The sequence below is a fragment of the Trachurus japonicus genome, chromosome 4, assembly GCF_045865225.1.
Source record: "Trachurus japonicus isolate A0001 chromosome 4, Traja_1.0".
In the NCBI taxonomy this organism is placed as follows: domain Eukaryota; kingdom Metazoa; phylum Chordata; class Actinopteri; order Carangiformes; family Carangidae; genus Trachurus; species Trachurus japonicus.
Genome location: NC_140910.1, coordinates 5919255 through 5946808, shown reverse-complemented (window position 1 = coordinate 5946808; position 27554 = coordinate 5919255). Strand labels below are relative to the sequence as shown.

General features: G+C 41.1%; 2 protein-coding genes across 12 annotated transcripts in view; one reads left to right on the top strand and one right to left on the bottom strand.

Moving 5' to 3' along the window:
- The first annotated feature begins 477 nt into the window (after window positions 1–477).
- ephx4 (epoxide hydrolase 4) lies at window positions 478–15909 on the top strand. Its single transcript, XM_085773535.1, has 7 exons — window positions 478–974; window positions 2944–3029; window positions 4960–5117; window positions 7607–7735; window positions 8162–8265; window positions 9331–9479; window positions 14990–15909. Exons 1-7 carry the CDS (start codon window positions 732–734, stop codon window positions 15228–15230), a joined length of 1110 nt encoding a protein of 369 aa, XP_085629661.1. The 5' UTR covers window positions 478–731; the 3' UTR covers window positions 15231–15909.
- Window positions 15910–18243: 2334 nt separating this feature from the next.
- Window positions 18244–27554, bottom strand: part of ptprfa (protein tyrosine phosphatase receptor type Fa) — a 136373-nt gene continuing 127062 nt past the window's right edge. For 9 of the 11 annotated variants that reach the window (XM_085773521.1, XM_085773525.1, XM_085773523.1 and 6 more), the window contains 7 exons: window positions 26924–27209; window positions 25766–25944; window positions 25297–25423; window positions 24314–24439; window positions 22131–22285; window positions 20186–20321; window positions 18244–19369 (listed from right to left, as the gene is read on the bottom strand). In XM_085773521.1, coding sequence (XP_085629647.1) covers window positions 19301–19369; window positions 20186–20321; window positions 22131–22285; window positions 24314–24439; window positions 25297–25423; window positions 25766–25944; window positions 26924–27209 — 1078 coding nt within the window. In that variant the 3' untranslated portion in view covers window positions 18244–19300. The remainder of the gene's footprint in view (window positions 19370–20185; window positions 20322–22130; window positions 22286–24313; window positions 24440–25296; window positions 25424–25765; window positions 25945–26923; window positions 27210–27554) is intronic. The other 2 variants (XM_085773531.1, XM_085773529.1) reach the window with 1 other exon arrangement.

Here is a 27554-nt window from a genome sequence, read left to right as displayed (position 1 = left end):
CTTTTGACTAAGGCTCAACTCTGTACAGCAAACACCCCAGTGTTCTGTGTAGGAAATAAAGACAATTGTGTAAGATTGTTATTGTTCTCAATTTATTCTGCATACATTGACTGACTGTTACACAAAACACTGAGATGTTTGTACAGAGCTGAGCCCCCCCAGATTCACTGTTGTTACCCCCTGTGCCCCCCACCATAAAATACTCTGGACCCGCCCCTGTGACAATGCGCTGCCCAGTGATTGAAGCACCAATCATACCCTCCTCTGATCAGACCTGCCTGGAGAGAGACAATGAAATAAATCATGTGCAGTGTAACAACAGTGACCATGTGCGCATGCTTTTTTTTTTTTTTTTTTTTAACACAGTGTTGTTGCCATGACAGCCGCGGTGCTTTGCAGAGATTTTAACAGCGTCTCCTCAAACCCTTTAGCTGCGCATCCAGCGGCTTATTCTAGGGTTTTCGGACCTGCCTGGCTGCCTTGTATAGGCAACAACACCGTCTCCTGCAAACCACCGCCGCTGTCACACGCAGGCGTGAGATCTGACGTGATGCTCTTGCCACCGTCCCATTCAGCCGCTGCTCGGGATCCTCCCTTCAGACAGTCGTGCGTATGCGCTGGTAGCGACACCGCGGCTTTGTCAGAGCAGTGTTTAACCAGAGCCGAGCAGGTAACACAGAGAAATCAATAGGTAACGTTGATCCGGATTGATTTCCTGCGGCAATGTAAAGATGGCGAGAGTGCTCCACAACTTGCTGTTATTTCTGATCAGACTTGCGCAGAAAATCAGAGTTTGGGGGTATTGGTCATTGATATACGGGTATTGTGCTCTCTGCACCGCCGTAGCCCTGCTCAAACTTTGGTGGAGCATCATCCTGAGGCCGACAACAACCTTCCAATGGGGGATTCGTGAAACTCCCCCGGCTTGTCTGAATGACACGTCCTTGGGAACCCACTGTTATGTTCGGATCAAGGTAAGAGACGCGCACACGCAGACACATGCACTCGGATGTGAAAGGTGGAAAAGCCCATTCATTGTGTACGTGTATTTGTGTGTGTATGTGAAAGAGAGAATGAGAGAGAAAAAAGAGCCCGTATTACATGCTAAGATGATCAGATGTAAATTGCTCCAACACCTTTTCTGCAGTGTCGCGTCGTGAGCTGCCAAACCAAACAGGCCTGATCTGTTGTTATGTTTTATTCTGGTGCTGGAGGAACAGCTCCTTCCTCCGCCTCACGGCTCCACAGGCGGGCTGTCAGCATGCGGGCTGCCCGCCTGCCTCCGACCAACAACCTGTCTGCAACATTGGGTCATTAAACGCCAAAGCACGTCTGTCACAAAAGCCTGCCTCAACCATTTCTGCGGGAAATGATCCACTTCACTTACTGTAGCCTACTGCTGGAGTAAAAGTAGCGACAGTACAGTGTTGTACTGCTGCAGTCTAGGCTACTGCATGTATCTCAAACAAAGGCACAGAAGTAGCAGCAAAATGCACTCTAAGTATCCAGAGAAATATTCGTGCAGCAGAATGGCCCTGAGTGTTGGATTATGATGCATTAACATGCTGTGGACAGGATCATACCAGGCAGTTTACCCTGTATCATGCTTAACAGACCATTATGTCTTGCATGTAAAATCTGTATCTGCAAGAATGTAGTGGCAAAAAAGGTGCAGTCTCTGAAACATGAATTAGACGTGAAAAGTAGAAGAAAATACTCATGGTACTTGTAACCTACATAAAATTGTCCTTTGTTATTTTCACAATTTTAACACTTTCCTCTGTTTTCAGTTGTTTTTTATCTGTAGGCTACATGAGTATTTAAAAGAGCAGTAGCTCAGATTTAGCCTAATTTGGTCAGCATGCTGGAATCATACATGATGTCATTATGAAACTAAGATAATGAGCCTATGTCATGTTTGTTTTGAAATATTACAATGGCTTACTGTAGGCTATTATATTAAAAAGTTAGAAAACATGAAGCTTGAATTGACAAACTGGATATTAAAACTAAAACTACATCAGTGCAACCTAAATCAAAAAAAAGAAAGTGTCCACATCAATGCAAGGAAAAGACATTAATAGCTCAAGTGCAATTCCATGAATAACCTGCTACCTTACTCAATAAATCAGCGCTGACCTGACCTCCAAGATGTCCTTCTTGTTTTTTTGTCAGCTCTGTATTTACTGGGAGTCTGTTTCACAGTGGAGCGCTAGTAGGCTATGAAAACACAGTGTGTTGACTATAAGGCATTTAACAAACGCATATCCACTGATGATACAGTGCAGCCATTGCTGTTTTAGCCTGAGCTGTGGAGGCAGCTGCCCCACACTTCCAAATTGATTACTATCAATGTAGTGTAGTCATTACCGCTGAGGATATTTAGCATCACCTGCAATTTGTTTGCATGTTTAGCTGTGAAACTGCTGGACCAAACAAAATAGACACAGTCATTGTGTCACAGTATAGATGATATCAGTCAGATTGTTCAGAAACAGAATCTTAAAGCCTCTGCAGAAATGTCTACTTGTGCATGTTAGTCTATGGTTGTAACTTTGCTTTGATGTTCGAGCTTCACTGTGCAGAATCGTGTATGAGCTCTGTGCACGACCAGACCTGAAAGTGTGATTTTGTCATATACTGTAGCAAATCATTTGGAAGCTTTATGAAATGTATTGTTTGAATATTTCTGCTAGTTTGAATTCTCTGGATCTCTAAGATAATGTCACAGATTCATAACAGAGGCCTGATATTGATTCTTATTACTGTTGATTCAATAAAAATGAGCAATAAGCAATATCATCATCTTATCATCTTACTTTCCATGCAGCTGCATTTAGTGAGAGTCATTTCAAAATGCTGACTTGTTCTGTTGTGTTCACTAATAAGTGTCTTTGGATGAGACAGTTCACATGTTGATGGCTGTGTCTTCTTTCCATCCAGGAGTCCGGCCTTAGGTTTCACTATGTTGCTGCTGGAGAGAGAGGGAAGCCACTCATGCTGTTTCTACACGGCTTCCCTGAGTTCTGGTAGGTCAAAGGGAAACTGGGGTGGGGGTGGTGTGGGCAGGTTCCAGTAACAAATGTAGCTTCACTGCTTCCAGCAGCAGCAGCAGCAGCAGCAGCAGCAGCAAACAAACCATTAAGAAAGCATATAGCTGCTGGGTGTTTGTTACACTGGTCCCCTCTCTGACAATGAGGATTCCTTGGCTCTAATGTTTCTGTCTGGCTCCTGGACTGGAAAAACACATCCACATCAGCCAGGAGTCCTCACTCACGGACATGATTTGCCATCGGGGGGAAAAGTCCAGAGCATTCAAAATCTCTTCCTCCTGATATGAGATGAAAAATTGTGTTGAGCGTCGCTCCTGGATCTGGGCCAAAGAGGTTGTCAAGAGCTGTAAGCCCGTCCATATCTCCAACATACCATCCAAGCTGCAGAAAGGACAGGGATTAATTAATGGTGGAGGGGAACTCTTTCTGCTTGACTTGCTGTATTCTTCACAGAAATGATGAACTGTGCGGAGAGAGAGAGATGACTGCAAAGAACTATTAACACTCTTGAAATGTGCTAATTCCTTCTTAGAAATGAGAGTGAATGGAGTGTATGTGCACGTCACAGGCACACTGGAGGGGTCTGAGGAGCTTACTTTGCTTTAAACCTCATCTATATTCTAAGATCTGAGGGCTCATTGCTGGGATCTTATCCTGACTCATCAGAATCACAGCCAGGGCTCTGCGTCCTGCCTCCCCTCGCTCATCGGCAGGGGAAGAAGAGGGAGGGGGAGGAGGAGGAGAATTTCAGGCCTAATGAGGAGCCTCCACAGCCGACAAGATCTTCAATTAGGAAGTCATCCCAGTCCACATGATCGGTGGTCGGATTAGAATTTAGAGCAGCTTCCGTTACGCTGCAGCAAAAAAAAAAGAAAGAAAAAAAGCTGAATGTCGGCTTTAAAAAAAAGCGTGTAAAGTTAATTTATTACTGAGTCAGATTTTGTTCAGCATAAGAGTTTCAAGGGACACAAGGAGCGCTGCATTGATTGTACACATCAAGTTAAGATAAAATTGTAATGGGCAATACTACTCAGCCTGTCAACAGTGTGTGGATGATAATCTTGTCAGTTTTATCTAGGTTTGGACTTGTAAATCAGGATTTTTATTGGAGAGAACATGCCTATCAAGCAAGTGAGGAGCTTAAAAGAGACCCCATTGAATATGTTACAACCAGATCGTGGGCCGCAGAGAGAAAGGGAGATTCCGTTTAATCTATGAGGTGTGAGTGTTTGAGTCTGAGGTGTATGGAAGTGCAAGGATGCTGTGTATGATGTAAAGAACATGTTGTAGGTGTGAACACTAAATACAAAAGAAGAGAGCGCATGGAGCCCAGCTACAGTAAGGTCAACCAGGTGCTCCTCCCAGCCAAAGACACACACACAAACAACACAAAGGCACACAGACATGACCCAAGACTCTGGTAGCATTATGGGGGATTGTAGGATTCAATATGTCTGGGTGCTTGGCAGGGTCGTTGCTAGGAATTCTGGGCCCCCTGAAAGTATATTAAAGTGGCCCCCTACCCCCTGACTTTTCCACTTTTTTTTCGTATGTATTATCATTTCTTATTTAGCCTACTTTGTTTTGATGCTAATGCAGCATTACTATGAGTATTAGTCAGGGTCTTATGCAGAGTAATTCAGCCATACAAAGATTAGACTACTGGGGGTTTTTTGTGGGCCCTACTGGGCGCTGGGCCCCTAGAATTATCATCACCTTTCTCCCCTACAGTATACAACGGCCCTGGTGCTTGGCCCTGTTGTAGAGCTAAATAGTCAGGATATTACACTGGTGCACTAATAAATCATTGGGAAATGTTATTTAAGGGAGAATTAGGGGATGAAGAAAATTTAACAAAAAAAAAAATCTACAGTATGTTGTAAATTATGTGTGCTTTGTGTTTCAGGTTCTCCTGGCGATACCAGCTGCGAGAGTTTAAGAGTGAATTCCGCGTGGTGGCCATCGACATGCGAGGTTACGGGGAATCCGACCTGCCGCTCTCAACCGAAAGCTACCGATTCGAGTACCTGGTTACTGACGTCAAAGACATCGTGGAGTACTTAGGTGAGAGAAGACAGCGTGCGTCTGCGATTTTGAAATCACTGCGAGCAGTGGACAGTGAGTCAAAAATAACTTGTTTATCAGTCTTAAGCTGTGGACAGCCCCGAAGGCCGCAGCACGGCATGACAAACTTCCCGTGACTCACTGTGATGATGGGACATTGTGCAGATACAGAGCCCACAGCTTGCTGAGTGCATGCTAACACTGGCAGGGAAGCTAGCCCCAGGCCGTCTGCACACACACCAGCATCTACTGATAATTATCTGGCCGGGATGACAATTTGTGCTCTTCGCTGGCCACCGCATCACAGTTTCTCCTGTCATTCCACCAGTAGCTCCACACTGTATGAAAACCTGTCTCTGCTTTGACATGTGTGGGAGTCAAGAGTCCCCTGTTTCTTCTCTTTCACACCTGTCACCTCATATTCACGAAGAAACCACAAGAATAAGTTAAAAAGTTGAAACCTGGTCCTCACATGCTTAATATTATAGGAAAATGATATTAGTGTCTCAGTTTCATAGCGGTGGCCATCTTTCCAGCTGGAAGTAATAACATGTGGGAACACAGAGACATGAAATGAAGTCAGACGGGACAAGAAACCTGAGTAGTAGGAAAAACAAAGTCCTGTGCAACCAGAAAATATTGTTTATGGATTGTTTACATTCAGTTCTACCTCTAGAGAATGTGACATGGATAACCTGACTAAACATCGTTCACAGCATAGTCCAGTCATGTTTCCCTCAGCGCTAAAAGAAAGAGACCTAGATCATAACAAACTGGAATCACCCTTTAACTGCAACATTTTTCTGTGGGATCTTACTCAGTTATAAGCACTGTAATTTATGGGTAGTTCATAAATGGTCATTCAATGCATTGCAACACACTGATCGTTGGACATGCAAACACAAACAAAGGACACACTTGTTCGGTTTGGCTGTTATAAAGCAGCAATCAAACTTATTAGAACAAGCTATAAACGCATACAGTGTTAACACCTCATAAACCTGTTGTCAGCAAGCAGAGTCTTAATTTAGAGCTCATCTAACAAATCAAAGGCCAATATTAGCGACAATTTTAGCACCATATTGCTCTCCTAATTGAAATATACCTACACCCCCAGTGTGTTCACCAACACAGACTGTGTATCGGAGCTTTTTAGAGCTGTATAGTTTTGACTACACAAAACCAACTATAACACACTAAATGTAGAGTTGATTTAAATTGTATTTTTTGTTAAGTCTATATGCGTTCAACACTAATATTTGGGGTGTACGAATATATTGATACATTAAAATATTGCAATGTTCTTTAACATGATATTGTATTGGTCCTTTGAAGCCAAATTGATATCTTGTTGGTGGTGACAGTAATTTTGTTATTGTGATATGGTATTGTATTTGAGCCTTTGATTGACGATAGGGATTCCTTTGTTCAGATTGCACAAAAAAAATGATGTTGGATATTGCAGCAACCATGTATTATATTAAGCAACACCTTTTAATTTGGCTAATTGTTGTTATTAATAATATTGAATAGTGCAGCTTTACACATTGCTACAACAGGTGTATGTTGCATATTTAAAGCCAGTGAAAGCCTAGCACACAGGCTCCATAATGTTCTGTAAATACTGTCAATAAGCCTTTTAACGTTTCCTCTATAAAACATTTACGTTCTCTTACAAAGGGTTTTTGAAAGGTCTGTAGTTGACGTTTTGTAGCTTCTTGCACCGTTAATTATTTCTTAACAGGCTTTCAGGAGCTCAATAATGCATACTGCTGTGGAAATGTTTCACTTGATGGGCATTTCAGTGGAAGGCGGGGGCTGATCATATGATAACTGCTGTGCTCCAGTCTGTGATTGGCCTGCAGAGTCCTTTTTACAGAAACCGATAGAGCCCACATGGTTTATATCTCAGCCCAGATTCACACTCAGCTAATGAACCTACACCGATCGGAGGTTTGGCTTTTAACCAATCAGAGGTTTGGTTTTGACCAGTCAGAGGTTTGGCCTTTATCCAATCGGAGGTTTGGTTTTGACCAGTCAGAGGTATGGCCATTAACCAATCCGTGTCATCTTCATTTTCCAGGTACACTTAGCTCTATGTCAATCCCCATTGAAGCTAATGTGGTATCAATGTTAGGATGAGGCTTGCTGGGATGATTCAAACCAGTGGATGCAAATGGAGCTGGTATAGGTAAGGGGATTAGTTTGTAAGGACTGGGGCAGTAATGTGATCAGAACCCCACAGACGGATGTCCTGACCTTGATCTGCATTTGGCTCCGTGTCATGTAATACATCCGTTTGATGGGTGTATTGTGTCTTCTAAGGGAGGAGGCCAGCGATACTGAAGTGAGAACAGTATTGATTTAAAGCAATGACATGCTTATTCATAAACAAAGGATCAGAAGGAGCATCCAGCTCCTATTATGGTCGTCATTGTGGCCTCTTCTGTTACTAAAACTGTCTAATGGGCATTTGATTTTCTTCCAAGGATACAACAGATGCTGCCTCGTCGGCCATGACTGGGGTGGGACCATCGCGTGGCTCTTTGCCATTCATTACCCAGAGATGGTGACGAAGCTCATCGTCTTGAACTGCCCCCATCCCTCTGTGTTCACAGGTATTATTTTATTTCACTACATGCACATGTGCTAATCCTCAGACATCAGTCTTTATATTGTGAAAGAAAACCAATTTTCTTCATACTAATTAGAGAGTCTCTGGTTTGGCTCCGGGATTATCACCACAATTATTATCATTAATTAGAAAATATTATTACCTCAATTTCCATGTTTGCATCCATCTGGCAAATCCGCTTCTGCCTTTAGGGGAAGATGATGAGAAGCTAATTACAGGAGGCTAATGTGAGGCTGGAACAGCTGGTTGAACTGGTGCAGACAGAGGCAGAGACACTGAGAGTTATCACTTCCACAACCCTGCAGCGTGTGCAGACGTGGCCTTTAATTACTGTCCAACAACTGAACTTCTCTCTCCTCTCCTTTCCTTTCCTCTCCTCTCCTCTCCTCTCCTCTCTTCTCTCCCCCAGATTACGCTCTGCGTCACCCCAGCCAGCTGCTGAAATCCAGTCATTTCTTTTTCTTCCAGCTGCCCCGCTTCCCGGAGCTCATGCTCTCCATCAATGATTTCAAGGTGGTCTGTTATGTGTGGGCTTAAGCTGTTTCAAGGTCAAGGTTGTGTGTGTGTTTGCATCTGTGTGTGTTGTGTGTCCCAGCATGTGTGTCTATGTGCATGTATATTGGTGTATGATGCATGTTACTCTAGTGTCAGTCTATTTTTAGCACGTTGATAGAGGTTATTTGTTGTAAACAAGATGAACGCAATCCTGGGAAAAATGAGAAATTATAGATTATTTAAAAATCATATTTTTTTATTTAACCTTTATAAAAATCATATGCCCTTGAAGTACCTGTAGCCTATGATTAGGTTTAAAACTAATATCAATCATATACAGCTCCGCTAATGCACAATTTACTTCTAAAACTACAATGCTTATGTTGAGTGATTTTGTTTTAAAGCTACAAGGAAAATATCTTCTCTTTCAGTTTATGAAAGCAAAATGAAGCATTAGATGAGTAGTAAACAAAGACAAGAGACAGTCAGCATAAACCATATTAGCTTATAGATAGCTTAGATATTGTACATTTTGTTTTTTGTGTAAATCAAATGAACAATACTGTATGTAATTATATTACATGTGCAGGATGGATTTTGATCCTGTCTCCCTCAATTTCAACTGTTTATGCTAAGCTACGCTAACTGCCTCCTAGCTTCAGCTTCATATTCATCCTTCAAACATGAGAGGGGTATCATCTCTTCTAACTCTGACAGAAATTAACCATATTTCCAGACAGTTTCTTGTCTTGTAATAATCAAGCATTTTCAGGCAATTTGAAGTTTCAGCTAATGCTGTAGGAGTTCACCAGTGTCTTATATTAGACTTTTGCTGGGCTAATTAAGTTTAAGATTACATAATGTTCATCTGGGTGTTTTCAGAAGCAGAAGCGCAGCATTTATTGTTGTCGAGACAGCAGTAAGTTATGCTGCCTGAGCTGTGACTGAAGGTCATGAGGGGCTGAATTCACCACTACAGAACCCTTTCTGACTTGTATTACAATGACTCTGAATTAAATGTTCAGACTGTAGCAGTCGCACAAATTCACCTGACTGTTTGCTGCTGTCTCTGCTGTACTGTAGGCTCTGAAGGCCTTGTTCACCAGCCGCAGCACAGGGATTGGGAGGAAAGGCCGGTGGCTGACTGCGGAGGACCTGGAGGCCTATTTGTATGCACTCTCGCAGCCTGGAGCTCTGACTGGTGCCCTCAACTATTATAGGAATGTTTTCAGGTGGGAAATAGCTCGCTCACTCAAAACATAAAAAAGCTCTAACGGATGTGTGTAGCGGTAAGTGGGGAAAATAAATATTTGATCCCCTGCTGATTTTGTAAATTTGCTCCCCCACAAAGAAATGGACGATAGTCGATAGTTTTTATGGTAAATTTATAACAGAGAGAGACAGAATATCAACAAAAATCCAGAAATATCATCATAAAGGTTATAAATTAATTGACATTTGATCAAGTGAAATAAGGGCAAAAATCAGCAGGGGGGTAAAATACTTATTTCCCCCACTGTAAATGGTTTACTTTATATATTACAGTTTTTCCCAATGGCTAAAATACATTTCTTTAAACCTTCTCTGCTTTTCTCAAAACTGAAAACACAAAACTCAATCGCCAAACTACTTTTACCGAAACCCTTTGGTCTAAACCATATTACTGTTACTATTCCCTTCATCCTTTCTTTCAAACTTCAACCCTTAACAATCTGTTACATTGCTCTCATCACATCATCAGCAAAAAGTGTGAACAGCTTTGAGTTGTTATTAGTCTTAGTGATGACACCACTAGTACAGCGGCTAAGCATGAAAATTGTGCACTTTTTGAAAGAAACATGAAACTTCTACCATAGTTAGTTTATGCCATGAGGTTTATTTTAAGATCGGGAGGGAAGTCAGATTTGACCTCTGAGGCCCGGGAGAGGTCAAATCCAAGATGGCCGCCAATAATATTCAAAAATGCCTATCGCTGGAACCAAACACAGTAGAAAAACACTTAAGGTGTCATTTCCCACTAATTTTTGGGTGCCCATTCTGTTGGTGATACCTTTGAGACCAATAGAATTCAAAAAAATGCATTTAGATCAATGTGTAGGTCAAATTATGCAGACATAGGGAGGTGAAGTGCAAAAAGGTAGTTTATTTCCAAAATAATAGCCTAACAGTGATGATGATGTTAATAATGATGATAATAGTGCCAATAATAATAATCATTATCATAATAAGTTCTTTTTTTTTTACTGATTTATTATTAACTCATTGGCTGCCAGCCATTTTCAGAGCAGAGAGCTGCATACTGCCAGCCGTTTTAGAGCATTTTTTACAGACCCTTTCAAGACCCACAGAATATTGTGTTCATGTAAACATGTAAACACCAAAACTACCAAGAGTAAGAGTAGACTCTATTCTTTCATTAGGAAAAAAAAGTTTGTTTCTGCCTTTTTCCATTCTTTAGTAAACGGCAGTAGAACATTGGCTGGTTTCGCCAAAAACACCTGTTTTTGACCAAAACACATTCAAGAAAATGCATTTATGTAAAGGTGCAAATCTGCAATTTAATAATACTGTCGCCCTCCTCTTTCCGCGGAGAGAGGGGTGGTGTCCGACGCTGTGTGGAAGCATTGCGAAGGCCCATGGAGGGGAGTTGACACAATGTGCTTTCGCCCAGTACTCTGAATTAGAGTTCTCAATTTCAACCCAAACCCGAGTAAGGCCGATGGGTCGGGTTGGTTTGGCACGAGATGCTGTGTGTATCTCCAAAAAACCACAATGTTTTTGTGGCCGAAATTGAATCAGTTTCACCCGCTGATAAGGTGCTGCTGCGTCACCATCTGCTCTCGCTGCAAAGAAAGCATGTCACTTTTTTAGTTTAGTTTTCTTTTTTTTTGTTGGGCTGGGCTGGGTTTGGCCAGACAACTAATGCTGGTGTATCGAGCTCTGTCGGGTCTGGGCTTAAAACCCACGGGCCGAGTCAGGTCGGGTTGTAATTTTCAGGCCCGTTGAGAACTCTACTTTGAATGTCAAAGTGAAGAAATTTAATGAAGTGCAGATAAACGGCAGGAGTAACTATTGGCACTTTTCCACTACACAGTCACGGCACGGCTCAGTAAAGGTGCTTTTCCATTACAGCTGAGTTCTCTAGTTCCTCCTCAGCAGGGGTGGGGGATCGCAAGGCCACACTGTTTCTCTCTCTATTTTCGATCTTCTCGTCAGCTCCAAACTCACTCGTCTGTTCCTCGATTACGGACCACTGCGTGGTTTTCCACACAGCATCATTTAACTCGGGTGAAGGAATAACAACGGTCTCGGTACAGATGAATTCTCATGTCGGACATTGCGCTCACGACTCTTCCAGTGACAACGCTCTGCCCAATCAGTGGAAGGCAGTCGGCTGACGTCACGTTTTAGGTATGGCCGTTCCAGGATTGAGGACTACGGCCCTCTCCAGGAGCCGAGCTGGTCCTCAAAGGGATGAGGGACGGCCGCAAGGGTGGCTGGTGCCCTGAGGGGACCTCTACACGACGCTGGCTGGCCCTCTATAACGGGAACCCCGCCTGGCTGCATCCCACCGGCTGGCGGTCAGCTGGGGGCAGTTTGGGCTCGTAATGATTATAGAAGGTGGCGGACCAGCTGCTGATGCAGAAATGAGTCCGTATGGGCTGTATCATGTCGTAGTACTCACGATGGCGCCTGACGTGCAGGTAAACACGGAAAACCGTATGACCCAGTAGCCAAATGCCTCGCCATCTAATTAGTGACACACATGAATGGATGAACGAGATTCCCACTGTCCCTACCTACTATCTAGCGAAACCCCCTGACAACCGGCTTTTGATTACAGCGAGTAGAGCCGTTGGTGACAGGGTTGGCGCGTGGCCGGATGGTGGTCCGCCGGTCCTCTCCAATCTCGCACTGCATGTTTGTTGAGAACCTGGTGCTAAATCACTTGCAGACGACCTGATTCTGGGTCAGGGTTTTGTACGTAGCAGAGCAGCTCCCTCGCTGCGATCTCTTGAAAGTCAGCCCATGATCCAAGCTTTTGTCGGTCTGAGGGCGTGGGCCCCCAGTTGGCAGTCCCCCTCATCCCTCACCGGTGGACCAGGGGCACGGTGGCAGCCCTCAGTCAGGCAAGGATAGAGGAGGAGGAGCACCAAGTGGACCGGAGCCTGAGAGCCAGGGAGAGAGTAACAAGCGGCTGTGGTGTACTAGTGCCACGAACAGAGCCGAGAGACAGTGTCTCTTTAACTCATTGGCTGCCATTGATGTCTATAGACATGTCTGTTGTATATTAACTTCAAAGTCACTGTTCCGCTTGACATGTTTCTTTCCACAAAAAGCTTGTTTTCTCAGTGTTTTGGTCAAAAACAGGTGTTTTGGTCAAAAACAGGTGTTTTTGGCGAAACCAGCCAATGTTCTACTGCCGTTTACTAAAGAATGGAAAAAGGTAGAAACAAACTTTTTTTCCTAATGAAAGAAGAGAGTCTATTCTTTCTCTTGGTAGTTTTGGTGTTTACATGTTTACATGAACACAATATTCTGTGGGTCTTGAAAGATCTGTAAAAAATGCTCTAAAACGGCTGGCAGTATGCAGCTCTCTGCTCTGAAAATGGCTGGCAGCCAATGAGTTAATAATAAATCAGTTAAAAAAAAGAGCTTATTATGATAATGATTATTATTATTGGCACTATTATCATCATTATTAACATCATCATCACTGTTAGGCTATTATTTTGGAAATAAACTACCTTTGCACCGTTCACCTCCCTATGTCTGCATTATTTGACCTCCACATTGATCTAAATGCATTTTCTTGAATTCTATTGGTCTCAAAGGTATCACCAACAGAATGGGCACCCAAAAGGTAGTGGGAAATGACACCTTAAGTGTTTTTCTACTGTGTTTGGTTCCAGCGATAGGCATTTTTGAATATTATTGGCGGCCATCTTGGATTTGACCTCTCCCGGGCCTCAGAGGTCAAATCTGACTTCCCTCCCGATCTTAAAATAAACCTCATGGTATAAACTAACTATGGTAGAAGTTTCATGTTTCTTTCAAAAAGTGCACAATTCCCCTAGATTTGAGGGCTTAACCGCTGTACTACACTGCTGTACTTGTGTTTAGCTTTTACAACCAGTGTTTACCATTATGCATCATGAGTGCATCACAGTGCACTTATGTGTTTTAGTGAGTGAAACTGTGTTTAGAGTTTTGCAAAACAGTAACAGACCTGCAGCCAACTGCTGAAAACTGAATATGGTTCAGATAATGGAATTTGGTCTTAGCAATTCATAAAAACTGTAACGCAATAGTATTATATTAAGTAGCCTGTAAGACAAAACACAGTAGCTATTGGAAAGCGTATTCTGTTGCCACAGGAGAACATGATGATGATAAAACCACTTCAGTTGTATATAATGTGTAATGGATGTCATGGTGTATGTGGGGATACATAATATAATACAAATCTAGTAGCGCCATCTGCTGTCAGAGCTTTGAAGGAGCAGAAAATGAAACATCTCCCTCTGTCAAATATCTATATTTACAGAGAAGTTCCGTCTTAAATCTGAGACTGACTCGCCGTCCAAGAGTGATCAACACAAATTAGATCAAAGAAGATCACAGTGCATGCATATCTGTCATGTGAACCGTACATGCATGAGTGAACCTGCCATCTGCTCCCTTCTTCTCAAGCAATGAGTTACCTCAGAATAGCTTTTATATGCTTACGTAAAAGAAACATCGCTGACCCATGTCCAATTAGTCTCTCCACAGGCGCACACTGCACCTAAGCTCTATAGGGACACAGAAATAGATAAACACATAGCATCATGCATCCATCCATCCATCCATCCATCCATCCATCCATCCATCCATCCATCCATCCATCCATATTATATATATCCACTTACCCTGTCCACGGTGCTCGAGGCTGGAGCCCTTCCCAGTGCACTTTGAGCAGGACAGAAGCCAACATGTTAAGTTAACATGCTCGATGTGATCGCCTCTCATTTTATACGAATGACACAGTTGAGTATTTTTTCACTTTAAGAACAGCTCAAACGGGTGAATACAGTTTCTGTGGAGGAAAAAAACATCTTTATTATGGTGTACAGCTTGTATCAATAAAGATAAAGGGGAAAAAAATCCAAATCCATTTAATCTATCTATTTGGATATATGGGACATAAACCTGAACAAGTTGTGCTGATTCTGAGTATGTGCAGGTTCATTAGGATAAGCAATAAGTTGTAAAATACACAAAAGTGTTCAACAAATGTTTTGATGTACACAGGGTTTGGATCCTTAAAAAGTCTTAAAGGCATTGAATTCATTAATTTAAAAACAAGGCCTTAATCTAAAAACAAGGCCTTAATTGGCATTAAAATGTCTTAAATCAATTTTTCAAATGTCTTAAAAATGTTAACACTTGGTAAGTGGTATTTTATGATTGTAATTAGTCTCAAATCTCAAAATAATTGGTAACATTCCGACTGAATATCTCACTGTGCCACCAGCTCCCGAGTCAGTGTTTTTTTTCCCCAGACTTTTTATGCATTTATTTTGAAAGGACAGCTGTAAAGAGACACAATCCAACCCAGGGACGCTGCAGCGGCCGTGCTCTACCAAGTGACCCTATTCTATTTCAAGTGGCTTTAAAAACGTCTTAAAAAGTCTTAAATTTAACTTGGCTTATGCTGCAGGAACCCTGGTACACTAGTTCTTCTTTTCTATCTCTACAGCTCCCTCCCCCTCAGCCAGAACCATGTCCGGTCTCCAGTGCTGCTGCTGTGGGGCGAGCGCGACACATTTCTGGAGCAGGAAATGGCCGAGGCCTGTCGCCTCTACATCAGGAACCATTTTCGTCTCAACATCATCTCTGGAGCCAGTCACTGGCTGCAGCAGGACCAGCCCGACATCGTCAACACCCTCATATGGACCTTCCTCAAGGAGGGAGAGGGACGTAAAAGCTACAGGAACTAAACCTACTGTGCGGCCTCCTCTTACACTCTCTCCCCTCTCACTTGCCACACCTGGAAGCCTGGAATATGCCTGTGATACCAAGCAACATAGTGATAATGCAATCATTCTTTAAACCTTTCACATTTCAGATATTTTTTTAGAAAGTCGGCAGTAAAGGAAAGAATCAAAGCACACTTCACTGGAGAGGACACTGAGCAGTACGCGTGACACATATTCAAGATGTTTTTGCACATGACATCCGCCTTAAAGTTTGTCGGTTACAGCATTACAAATGTGTGGCAAAACCTCCTTGTGATTTGTATTGTGTGGTGCCTTTTAACTTTCAAGTTGTCACGGTAGAGAGATGTCCTGAGAGACTGGGATGTGGCGTTGTCTGCTATACTTGTATGTGTCACTGGGTTGCTCCACTCTACTTTGGGCACAGTCCTCTGGGAGCCGTAACTCTCCCTCTCCCTTTATCAGGTGGTGTCATCTAAAGGAGTTTTCTTTTTTGTATTTCCTCCTCAAAGATACTTGCTCAAATGTAGAGAATGTTGTTATCTTGATCTTCCTGTATAGAAACGTCAGTGATGGTTGACTATTGTACTATTTTGTATCTCTTCCTACACACTGCATTTTGAAAATTCACTGAGCCAGGTCTACACCATTTGATTTTATAAATAAATTGAGTAAGTGTCAATCTGTTGGGCTTGCACCGCTCTTTTAAAAGTTCCAGCCTGTGTTTTGAGATAATAATACTTAGAGGAGTGTGTTTGAAGCTCTGCAGTGTGCCCCATGCCCCCATGTGTTTGTCACACCGAGCTTGTACACAGCAGAGATGAAAAACACCAGAGAGAGTTTGGATGATCTGTTAAATATAGCACAGAGCTGAGTGACACAGCAGGATAACAAACACTGTGATGTTTCTTTTTTTAGGTTTATATTTATACCTTTACCACACGGCTGCATGCCAGCAGGAATGCTGATGTTGGAATTACGTCGAGGAGTGTATTCATCTGTCAGATACTCAGGCTTACATAAACAAGTGTTAGTACTCTCTCACACGCACACACACATACATCCACGGCTGGTTCAATTGGGGGAGAGAACATTCAGACACCTCTCAGGAGATGACTCTGCTTCACACCAGCAATAGAAAATATTATTATAGGGTTCATATAATTTATATTTTAAATATTTTGCCAAATGATCCCTAATTGGACCATTGTAGTCAAGATGCTGAGCTGGATACACACCTGCCAGTTTATTCATCTACTATCTGGTTACCCACATGTTGTTATGAATAGTTTATTGTTCATAATGTTTGAGGCAATGCTAAATTATTTAGTAACCATTAAGAAATCCATAAATTACTATTTAATCTACTATGAATTAAGCCTTAATAGAAAGCTGTATTGATGTTGCACCAAATTATTGTGAAGCAGTTCTCTCTCTCTGATGCTGATTCAAACATTTACATGTACATGTGCACTGACATCGTGGTCTAGGAGTAATGCTGCTGGAGAGGACTATGACATCACTGGCAGCCAGACACAAGCATATGCTGCCTTCACTGACAGTTGGAATTATGATTATTTCAGCATTAGATTTTTTTTTTCTCTCAGAAACATACTTTAGTGCATTGTTTAGCTGTAAAAATTCTTCACATTTTGGATTCACATCTAAAAAGAAATGACTGAAATGGTGCAACAAATAATGTTGACAAATGTATTTCGGACTCCACATTCCATCTCTGGTCTCCTCCACTACGATGCAAATGAATGGGCAGTTTCTTACACAGACGCTGATGACATCAGCAGGCTTTAAAAAAAACCCGACCCCCCTCGTTTTTAGGGCTTCATATTTTGATATTCATCCATATCAGTTAATCATGCATAAAGTAGTCCCATTCATTGGGAGAAAAGCAAGATGGTGAGAAGAATTTGGGATCTGGGAGGTCAGAGGGAGGCGCGACCAAGACCCTTAATTAGTTTTTGGTGCACGTTTTTTATGGTTACACCACATTTTTGCCATAATTCTCCAATTATAAATATACAGGTACTGTATATTCTCTTAAAATGGATTAAAAGCAGAGGATTTACATTGGGTCCCCAAAATAGAATGTGTTCCTGTTATTCATACATTTATTTCTTACCCTTTTAAAATTGGCTAAACCATATGGACACAAAATAAATTAGCATTACATCATAGACGCTTTTAATGTTTTGACTGTTTTTGAGAGGATATCTCTGCACTGTCTGTCTGTCTGTGTGTGTGTGTGTGTGTGTGTGTGTGTGTGTGTGTGTATGTGTGTAAAGAATTTTCAAGAAAAGATACCAGGCACATAGAGGTCTGCTGCTTCATCCCTCTCAGCATATGTAGTAACAAATACACTCGATCATATTACTGAGAAGCCTTACCATCTTTCCTTTAATTAGAGTAAAATAAATAAAGACAGACCACAGCCTCATGTATAAACCACACCACACAGGTCCCCAGCTGGCTACTGTTGACACCATTGTATGCAGTGCTGGTAAACACTGCTAACCTGTAGAAGAGACAAATAAAAAGTACAGTATGAAAAGGTAGAAAATATATGTCATATTTATTGTTATGGCAACAGTATAACTATTTGGTGCATTGCCATAATTAACATGACTTCCTTTAACTGAATGTCCCTCTGTTATTTGTTTTCTTCTGTTCTCATCTAGAAACAATAAACAAACAAAAAAAGCCCACTTCCAATTTGAATCCAAAAACAGGTACAGAACATTTGGGGGTTAAACAGATACAGATATGGATAATGGTCTATCGTATTTCATTGAGCTCCATTGTTGTCCATCTGCTGAGCAGTTCACCACCTCCTCCTCAGTCATAAACACAGTCCTGCTGCACCTAATACTCACTGCACCAATTGTGTATCAATCTGATGCTGGTAATAGTTTCCAACAAATTAACTTAAATACTCCAGTTTGAATAATGTTCCCAAATAAAATCACCCATTATAATCATAATCAATGTTTTAAATACATGGTGGGACAGTATAAGGTATGGAGAGAGATTAACATAATCATTTTGTATCAATCAAGTGTTTCCATGAAAAAAGAAAAGAAAAGAATGAAGCCAACTGAGATTTAACAACTAAACTAATTTCTTTTGGGTTCAGCTCAGGTCTACTGCTCCCAGTAACCTTGTTATAAATTGGGTTCTTATTATGGATTTCATTTCATGCATGGATCTTGTGATTTCCAAAAATCTTGCTGTTCTTTGCTCTCTGCAAATATTCTCCAGAGCAGGATCTTGAGTCTACCTGAGTCCATTTCAAGAAGGGATAGAAAAACCTTTTGTGCATACTTTTTTTGTTTTGTTTTTACATTTATTTTGATGGAAGTTAACGCCTGTAACTTTATGGTCCCCACTGTCCTCTACACACTCGTGAACTGTGAAATCTCCGTCATCATTGTGCTGGATGTCATGGCAGAAAATCAGAACCCACAATTCCTCCTATGCAGGCCTGAGTGAGTAGTGATAATATTATGATATCAAATCTATAGGTACAAAATAAAAATAAAAATTAGCAGCTGTAAGTATATGCTCTCCAGTATTTGTCTTTGAACACATTGAAATTACATGCCCTTTGTCCTAATAAACATAACTAAATTAATATTAAGACCTATGAATGATTACAAAGTAATTTCTAAATGCTTATAACAACAAAGTAATGATGACAATAAATTATACTGTATATAAAAAAAAGAAAAGTTTTTGCTCAATAGCAACAAATCTCTTTAAGGAGGAGGCAGAGATTAGGTGTGGAGTATCCAGTGAAGAACCAGCGATGGGCATTACAGTGAGTCTTTCAAGGGTTGATTTTTGAAGGTTTTGGGTCTGTGGCAGGATCATGGAACCAGTCCAGAAGGAGATCGCGCTGTGCCCTCTCCTCTTTCTCATCATCTCCCCTGGTGTGCACTGTGGTCAGCTCTTCATCAGTCCTCCCTATAACCCTCTCATCAGGCTGTAGGGGCTGATGGAGCCCAGTGGATATCGCTCAAAGGAGACAGACTTATCTGAGGCTTTCTCTCTGGGTGTGGTTATGTTGCATAGTGATCAAAACTTCCCAGGTACTCCAGAGCAGCCCGGTAGCACAGGTGGTACTGGTCCTGGGGTCAGAAACAGTATTTGGTCAGCAAGCGTAGATACAGTATCATGGTATTTCAGGTAGACAATCAGCCGCTGATAATGTAAAAATGTTATAAACCATAACCATTTACATTTACATGTAGCAACTTTCACTTTCATTTCAATGTTATATTTTATTCTTATTGACATTATATTTTCTTATGGCTATATATATAAATATCAATATATCGGGGAAAAAAATAAGAGACCACTTTCACAAATGTTTCTTAAAAGCATCTCTACATGTATGACAGTCATTCTTTTCTTTTCTTTTTTAAATACCAACACAAACACAACTCATTCTACTTAATGAGACACTGATGAGGTCATCACCTGAACCACATCAGATTTTATAGGAAGATTACAAAAACCACTGCTGGGATTAAACATTGACATTATCCCACAAAAACTGATTTATAAATTCTTCCTGAGTTAAAATATTCTTGCTGTGTTGTTTAGGAATAAATATAAACATGTTTTCTTTGCATTATTATTATTCAAGGTCTGAAAAGACTTAATATTTTTTGTTATTTTGACCAGTTGTCATTTTCAGCCAATAAAAGCTCTAAATGACAATATTTTTTATTTCAATGTTGGGAGAAAAGTTGTCGGTAGTTGATTGAGTAAAATTCAATTCATTTTTTTTTGTTTTATTCTAACACATACCTATTAATAGTAAAACCAGAGAAACTGATTATGTTGGGAGTGGTCTCTTAATTTTTTCCAGAGCTGTATATGTATATATCACAATCTTCTATGTCCTGTCAGCCATGCATCCCAGCAGCAGGGAATCGTACCTCCGTCTGCACCATGGCCGGCCTCTGGGTCCGAAGCATCTTGACAGTCAGGAAGATGTCCACTACTCCCTCGTACCTCATCCTCTCCAGGGCAATGCTCAAGGTGATGAACACACCAGTCCGCCCAACACCAGCACTAATTCACACACAATATTAGACTCTCATTATAAATCACTATGCACATACAGTATGTACATCTGAAAGAGGAATGAAAACAGTCTGCAACACATGGGGCTCTAGTTTCAGGCACATTTCAATGCAATAAATAATCACAAAAACCACTATTCAATACAACTAATGGAATCAGAACATAAATTTATATCTATATCGATTGTCCCGTCACATCCGATGACAGATCAAAGGCGGTTGGCATACATAATGGAAACTCAGCTTGACTGAATTAATACAGATTAAGACGTGATGCAAACTAACAAGTTCACATCTCTCTCAGCCAACCACAAACAGCCTCAACATCAGAGAGTGAGTATATATTCGGCAACTCCCATCTCAGAAAATTCAAAAGAAAAGAGAAAAAGAGAGAGACGCTTGCCGTAAAGAGGCCAGCTGCACCTAGACTGAGCCTGGTCTACGAAACTAGAGCCCATGGACTCAACAGCATATGTTGACTTTTTTTAGTCAAGGTAAAGAAATCGGAGTATCTCCAATGGATTGTGGCAGCTCTTTGTAATTGCATTTGTCAGTTCTGTCAAACACTGTGGCATTGTCTATGTGCATCTGTCAGTCATTCCCATGAATGTGGTATCTCCCTGGATATCTCCAGCTCTACCTTAGGGAACTTCTTAAGATTTGGCATCAATATTCATTTGGAGTCAAGGATGAACTGATTAGAATGTGTTGGTCAAGGTGAAAGGTCCAAGTCACTGTGATGTAACAAAACATGTCTTTGGTCATAACTCAGTAATTCATACAATAATAATGACTAGGGCTGGCTCCTAAAAGGAAAACATTAAAACAGGCCTCAGGACTAAATGAATTAAAGAACAGATATTACTGTTCTTAAAAAAATATAAAATGTACTGATAAGAACACCATTAAACTATCAGATTCATATCCAGTAAAATCTTAAAAATGTCCATCCCTAATTATGACACAACTTAACTCACATGATAGGTCAAAGGTGAATTTCAACTATGACATTAACAATGTTCAGCATTATGCTGGAACTCCTGGTCATCACTTAATGCTGTAACTCACAACTTTGGTAGAGTCTAACAACTTTGGGGAATTCATTCTAGTTTAAACTGAGTTGCAGTGATATATGGTGATACAATAAACACGTAAATGAATCAATTAGTCAAAAACAAACAAACAATATACCTGACCAGTAAAGCATACTGTGACATTTCTGGTGCTGGTGTTTCATCTGTTTATGTTCTATTCAGATCTTGCACAGTTAAGATCTGGTGCCTTTTACTTTGGTGAATGAAGTAGGCAGGTAGGATGGTGTCCCTGAAGAGCAGCATTTATGTGTTTTGTGTGATCTTAATATTGTTTAAGATGAATTTCACTTTCTGTTTCAATGCCCTCGGTACAATGAACTGATCATTGCTTGAAAAAGTTCAGACGAATCCTGAATCCTGTCTTATTTTGGATGTGAGTATGATATGTGGAGTTGGTTCTTTAAGGAGATCTTTGCACAAAACACTGCATCCTGTGTAAGACTACAATTTATTTACTAATATGTTTTGTGTATTTTGGAAAATCTGCTGCACTCTGAAATTCTCTTTGTCTGAGTATCTATGGATACGTCTGGATATGGATGAGACATATGAGAAGCTCTCTCTCCTGCTCTCTGTGCTTGGTTGGTTTTTACTTGGTTTTTCCTCTGTATCATTTAGGAATAACAAAATATTTCATTACACACACGCGCGCGCACACACACACACACACACACACACACACACACACACACACACACACTTACCTGCAGTGCACAGTTATTGGTCCATCTTGTCCAAATTGCTCCTTCGTTTTATGGACTTGTCCAATAAAGTCAATGAATCCCTCCCCAGTTTTGGGCACTCCTTGCTCCGGCCAGTCAGTGAACTGAAACTGCCTGATGGTCCTCGACTGACCGTCCTGACAAACAGAGGAAAATGAGGACAAACACTGTAACTCTGCAGCCCCATGCAGTTAGATGAAATACAACCAAACATGTTGGGGTAATGCAGTATCATGGACTCAGGTATTTACTATAACATCACCAATAATAAATAACTCCTGTATCCCTGTAACATTAGGCTTCAGTGATCTAGTTTCAATCATAACTGTGTTCAGAACACACACTTGAGTGTTTTCTTTTTAACCTCAGGGTGGCCTCGGATCTGAATACAGCAGGTAAAGCGTTTCTGTAATGTATTTCATTTCAAAATAAAACTGAAATAGAGAAAATTCAAGAAAGTCTAAATCAAACTGGAAGCAAAAAAAGAAAACTGCTCCACATTTACCAACCTACTGCCTTTAAATTGCTGTACTGTTGTATCTAACTGAATACTGGGGAGAGAATAATGTTGTGTGTAATGTTGTGTTGCCACCACTAGGAGACACTAGACACAAGCGATTTAGGCACAGACTTCCTCAGTGGTAGTCTTCTTCAGGCTCCATTTCATAGAAGATTTTAGGTTAATCTTTGTGCAGGTTTCACATTTCCTGTGAAACCTAGTGAACATGTAAGAAACTTATGTGTGATTATCGATGCCAATCTCAATTTCCAGAAGCATGTTTCTTTCATTTCTAAGACGCTACAGCGCTACAGATGCCTGAAGAGCCGCACATCAAGAATCCAGAACAGTTTTTACTCCTGTGCCATCAAAGAGCTGAACAGCAGCCTAAAGGACAGATCCCCTCGCCGTCAATGTGCAATATCCTTTCATGTGCTTTATGTTTTTATATGTTTTTACACTTATCTTGTCTCATGTGATATGTTTTTATGTGTTTCATGTTTTATATTTATCTTGTCTTATATGATATGTTGTATGGTACCACAGCGGGGCAGCAACTTAAATTTCGTTGAATTCTTTCAATGACAATAAAGGCAATCTATAATCTATCTTCGAAACATATTAGAGTTAGACCCATTTTATCCTTACCAGATTCTGAAAAGTTGGTTCATGCTTTTATTTCAAGTAGGTTAGGCTACTGCAACACACTTTTACCAGGAGTAACAAAACAAGCACTTTATAAACTGCAGCTTATTCAGAATGCTGCAGCCAGAGTTTTAACAAGAACCAAAAGGTGTGAACACATCACTCCGATTTTAGCATTTTTTTCACTAGCTTCCAGTGAAGCAAAGAATTGATTTTAAATTTTTACTTATTGTTTTTAAAGATCTAAATGGTGCAGCTCCTTCCTACATCTCTGACACTCACTGAGTACACACCAGGCAGATCCCTGAGATCATCAAGTAAAGGTCTACTCACTATCCCAAGAATACATTTGAAATCAGCTCATGGTGCTTTCAGTCATCATGGTCCTACTCTTTGGAACTCCCTACCTCACGAACTCAGGTCTGCTACAACAGTATCTTCTTTTAAAAGCAGACTAAAAACATGTCTATTCTCACAAGCTTTTAGTTTTTAATTGTTTTGAATTTGCAATATTTCCTATTTTTGTGCTTTTATATATATTTTACTTGTATTCCTTATGTAATGTTGTGCTTTGTTTTGTTTTTGTGAAGCACATTGAGTTTGCGCTTGTCGCATGAAATGTGCTATATAAATAAAATTGTTGTTATTGTTGTTGTATGGTGCTTGACCTACAAATATTTTATTTTGGTCTTAGCTTTGATCACTCAGCTCAGCTGTTCTTCTTTCCTAGTAATGAACTCCATGTCCTTGTGTGGTGAATGTGCAGACCAAATCCTCCCACTTCAGTGCAGTACAATTCTCATGTCAAATACATACATACATGGAAACAAAAACCTAAAAATATATCTCTGCCAACACAAACATGCTCTGTTTCTATAGAGTAGATTTAAAACTATGTTATAAAGATCAGACCTAAGTTGGGTTGATGTCCATCACATATAAAATGAGCTCAGCTCAGAGTTTTCCTTCTCCCTTCTTCTGCCTCATGCGACAGCAGCAAAGTTTCCTGAGGCCAACCTACCCTGGCATCTGTGACTTTGAACTCCCTCAGAATGTACTGAGGCATGTTGTACTCTGCCATGGGGTCCACAACAAAGTATTGGTAGCGTGCAGAGCGCTCAGCAGGCCAGTACTGATGGCACTTCTCCTGGAGAATGGAAAGAGAAGATGAATCAGAGCATCAGTGAACGTGATCAGGAGGTGTAAAAAATATTGTTCAGAGCTCACTGTCAGAGCTCTGGTATGTCTAAAATCTGCATTTTTACCATTTTGACACCATTTAAAAGAACAGTTTTCATAAATTATATAGTATTTTAGTAATTATATACCGTATTTCCTCTAATAGTAGCCGGTATCTATTTAATAGCCGGGTCTGTTATAATGGCCGGGGGCGTGGTTTACACGAACAAATAAAGGCCGGCCCCAAATACAGGCCGGGTCAATGGGAAAAAAACAAACAAACAGAAAAAACCTGAATTTCAGTCACTGTGGATGCACTGGTCTCAGGTGGCCAAACACGGATGCAGTAACCCACAAGTGCCAGCAGATGGCAGTAGCTAGATCTGAAGTGCCACATGAACCCACGCTTCAAGGAAACAGTCACTGACAACTCGACCGAAGAGAGCTTTAGCAGCATGGCGTGTCACTACCCGATTTGCGACGCTACCCGATCTGTGACAAAACTGGTCACTTGTGCTCCAGCGTTTATTAGCCTAATCCTGTCCAGCTGATCGCTGCTGTTGCGGTACCTGCTACAGTAATGTGTAAAAAAATATAATTAATTGTAGGCAGAATGAAAACTGAGCACGGTAACTGTCAAATTTGAGCACCAGCATGAAACAGAGGAAGAAATAATAGCCTCTCTCAAATATAAGCCGGTCTCCAATACAGGCCGGTTCCCCTGGGCAGCTAAAGTAAATAAAGGCCTCGGCCTCTATTAGAGGAAATACGGTAGTATTAGTATAATAACATGAAGTACAGTATGACCTGATTATGATGTCTTACCCGTCCCATCTCGCGGACTTTGGTGAGCATGACTACAATGGTAGAGTTGTGTTCCCACAGCATTCTCCAGAAGTCCTCTGTGGTCTCAGCTAGCGGGCCCTGGGTGGCCATGTACGCTTTCTGCTGCCTGCAGATCACAACAAACACACGTCTGTGTTTACTCCTCAGGGTTCTGGCACAACTGCTGTTATTTGGATTCCACTTCAGCTTTCTTTCTCTCTTAGCCCTAATGGTGGTTCTGATTAGGCAATTAATTTTACTGCAATGTAAGTAAAGGGATGGCAGTGATGACATCCCGCCATAAATGTCTCATCTCACATCACCCTGGACTTTGTCACAGGACACACCACCATACTGATGGTGGTTCAGTATGGGTTAGGAGGACTTTTCTCAGTTTCTTGGTCTTCCCTCTCCCCTTGTTTGTCTCCATGCTTCAAACTTCACAGTGGAATGATTAATATGAACTCACCTGTATCCATCAATGAAGCTGGCATTGATGTAGTCAGAACCTTCCACCCCTCTGATTGGCTGCAGGCAGACACGGGTGGACTCAAAAGGCATTATGTTCACCAGGCGGTTTTTGAATTTGTTACACGGCAGGTTGGCACTGATGAATCTTGAGGTATGTGCTTTAGAGTTGGCAAGTTTCTATGGAGACAGAGAGTAGAACAACATGTCTCTGATGCTGATGATTTCAACCAAGAGGCCACAACACTTAAGTGTCACAATAACCATCCACCTCCATTCTTTTTTAGTACTAACTTCAAAATGAATTGAAGTTCATTGGGGGCACCAGGACACAAACAGAGGATAGATGACCAGTCACCACATGATTCAGATCACTTAACAGGTTGGTGGTAGAAAAAGAAAAAGAAACTACTCCATATGGTTGCTGAAGAACACCTGGTGCACAAGGTTAGTAAGGCTGTTGGCTTGGATGCAGGTCATAGACCTGAGGTGTGTGTGAACATACAAGTAATAAAACACAACCTAAAGCAGACATTACACACATCAAGCTACTGTGAGGTGAGAAGAGAGGAGCTGCTGCCCCCAGATTTGAAAAGTAAGGGACTTGTGTGGAACAAAAGAAAGTGTGGTCTCCACCATCTCCAGTGATTCTGGGTACCAACAGTGCATATAAATTCAAAGTCAAATTAAAATCCTTAAGTAATTTGTTTTTCCTGTTATGTATTGCTAAACATGCAAATACTTGAATAAATTGTCGGTCTAAAAATACCGTCAACTGTCAAGCCAACCCAACAGAGGGCAAATTCACATTCCACATGTTCTAACATCTTTGCATCTGCAAGGCAAGACAAGTTTATTTGTATAGCCCATTTTTACAAACAGTTTGTCTCAAAGGTATTTACACAGCATCATAACAACATCCTCTGCCCTAGATCCTCACATCCACTGAGGAAAAACTCAGGAGGGATCCCTTACCCAGGATGGGCAGATGTGCAGTAGACGTTGTGTACAGACATCTTACAGTTATAATACTTATTTCTATCTCAGAACAACAGTTATTTAATTTCATAATACCACGTTACATCCCAAAGTCAGTGAAGACAAACGTAGCAGAGACAGAAGAGGACAAATACACAGTCACAAAACAAAAGGTAGCTACCTTAAACTCCAGTTCCATGGTGGTCACAGAGTCTCCAGGAGGGATTTGGGTGAGCTTCTGGATGTGGGCGTAAAGGTTGCGGGCGGGGACTTCTGTATTGCCACATGCTACAGCTTCTAGCAGGACCTCATGGATGAATATATACTGATCCTCCGTCTGCACCATGTAGTTCCTCTGAGCTCGCATACACGTCACATGGCCGTAAATATCCACAGACTTCTCGTGTTTCATCCTCTCCAACATGGCATCAATCACAACGAAGCATCCCGTCCTGCCCACACCAGCACTGACAGAGCACCAGGAGAAAATATGCTTGATGCTGTATAATTATGGGTTATGATATTTGTAGAAGAGACAAAATGTCCCTTCACAAAACGTATCATTTATCAGGATAAATCACTGGTATTCACTCTCTGGTCTTGCTAATTGACCGGATGTGGTAGGCTACTACAGTTTCTATCACTGTCTTTCTTATGTATTTTACAATGAAATTTTCAAAACAGATCATAGTTATGATTATTAATGCATGGGTTGGGTCAATTAGGTCAGAAAAACTGGTTCTGAAGATGATGACAAATAACAATTGAGCGCTCAAACTGTCTATGTGATCATAGGAATGTTAAATATAGAA

Bases quoted from the DNA above. Each gene is read 5' to 3' on its own strand.
- ephx4 (XM_085773535.1), top strand. From the start codon at position 732: ATGGCGAGAGTGCTCCACAACTTGCTGTTATTTCTGATCAGACTTGCG. The intron at 975-2,943 runs GTAAGAGACGCG...CTTTCCATCCAG, and splicing joins ACTGTTATGTTCGGATCAAG to GAGTCCGGCCTTAGGTTTCA. The intron at 3,030-4,959 runs GTAGGTCAAAGG...TTTGTGTTTCAG, and splicing joins CACGGCTTCCCTGAGTTCTG to GTTCTCCTGGCGATACCAGC.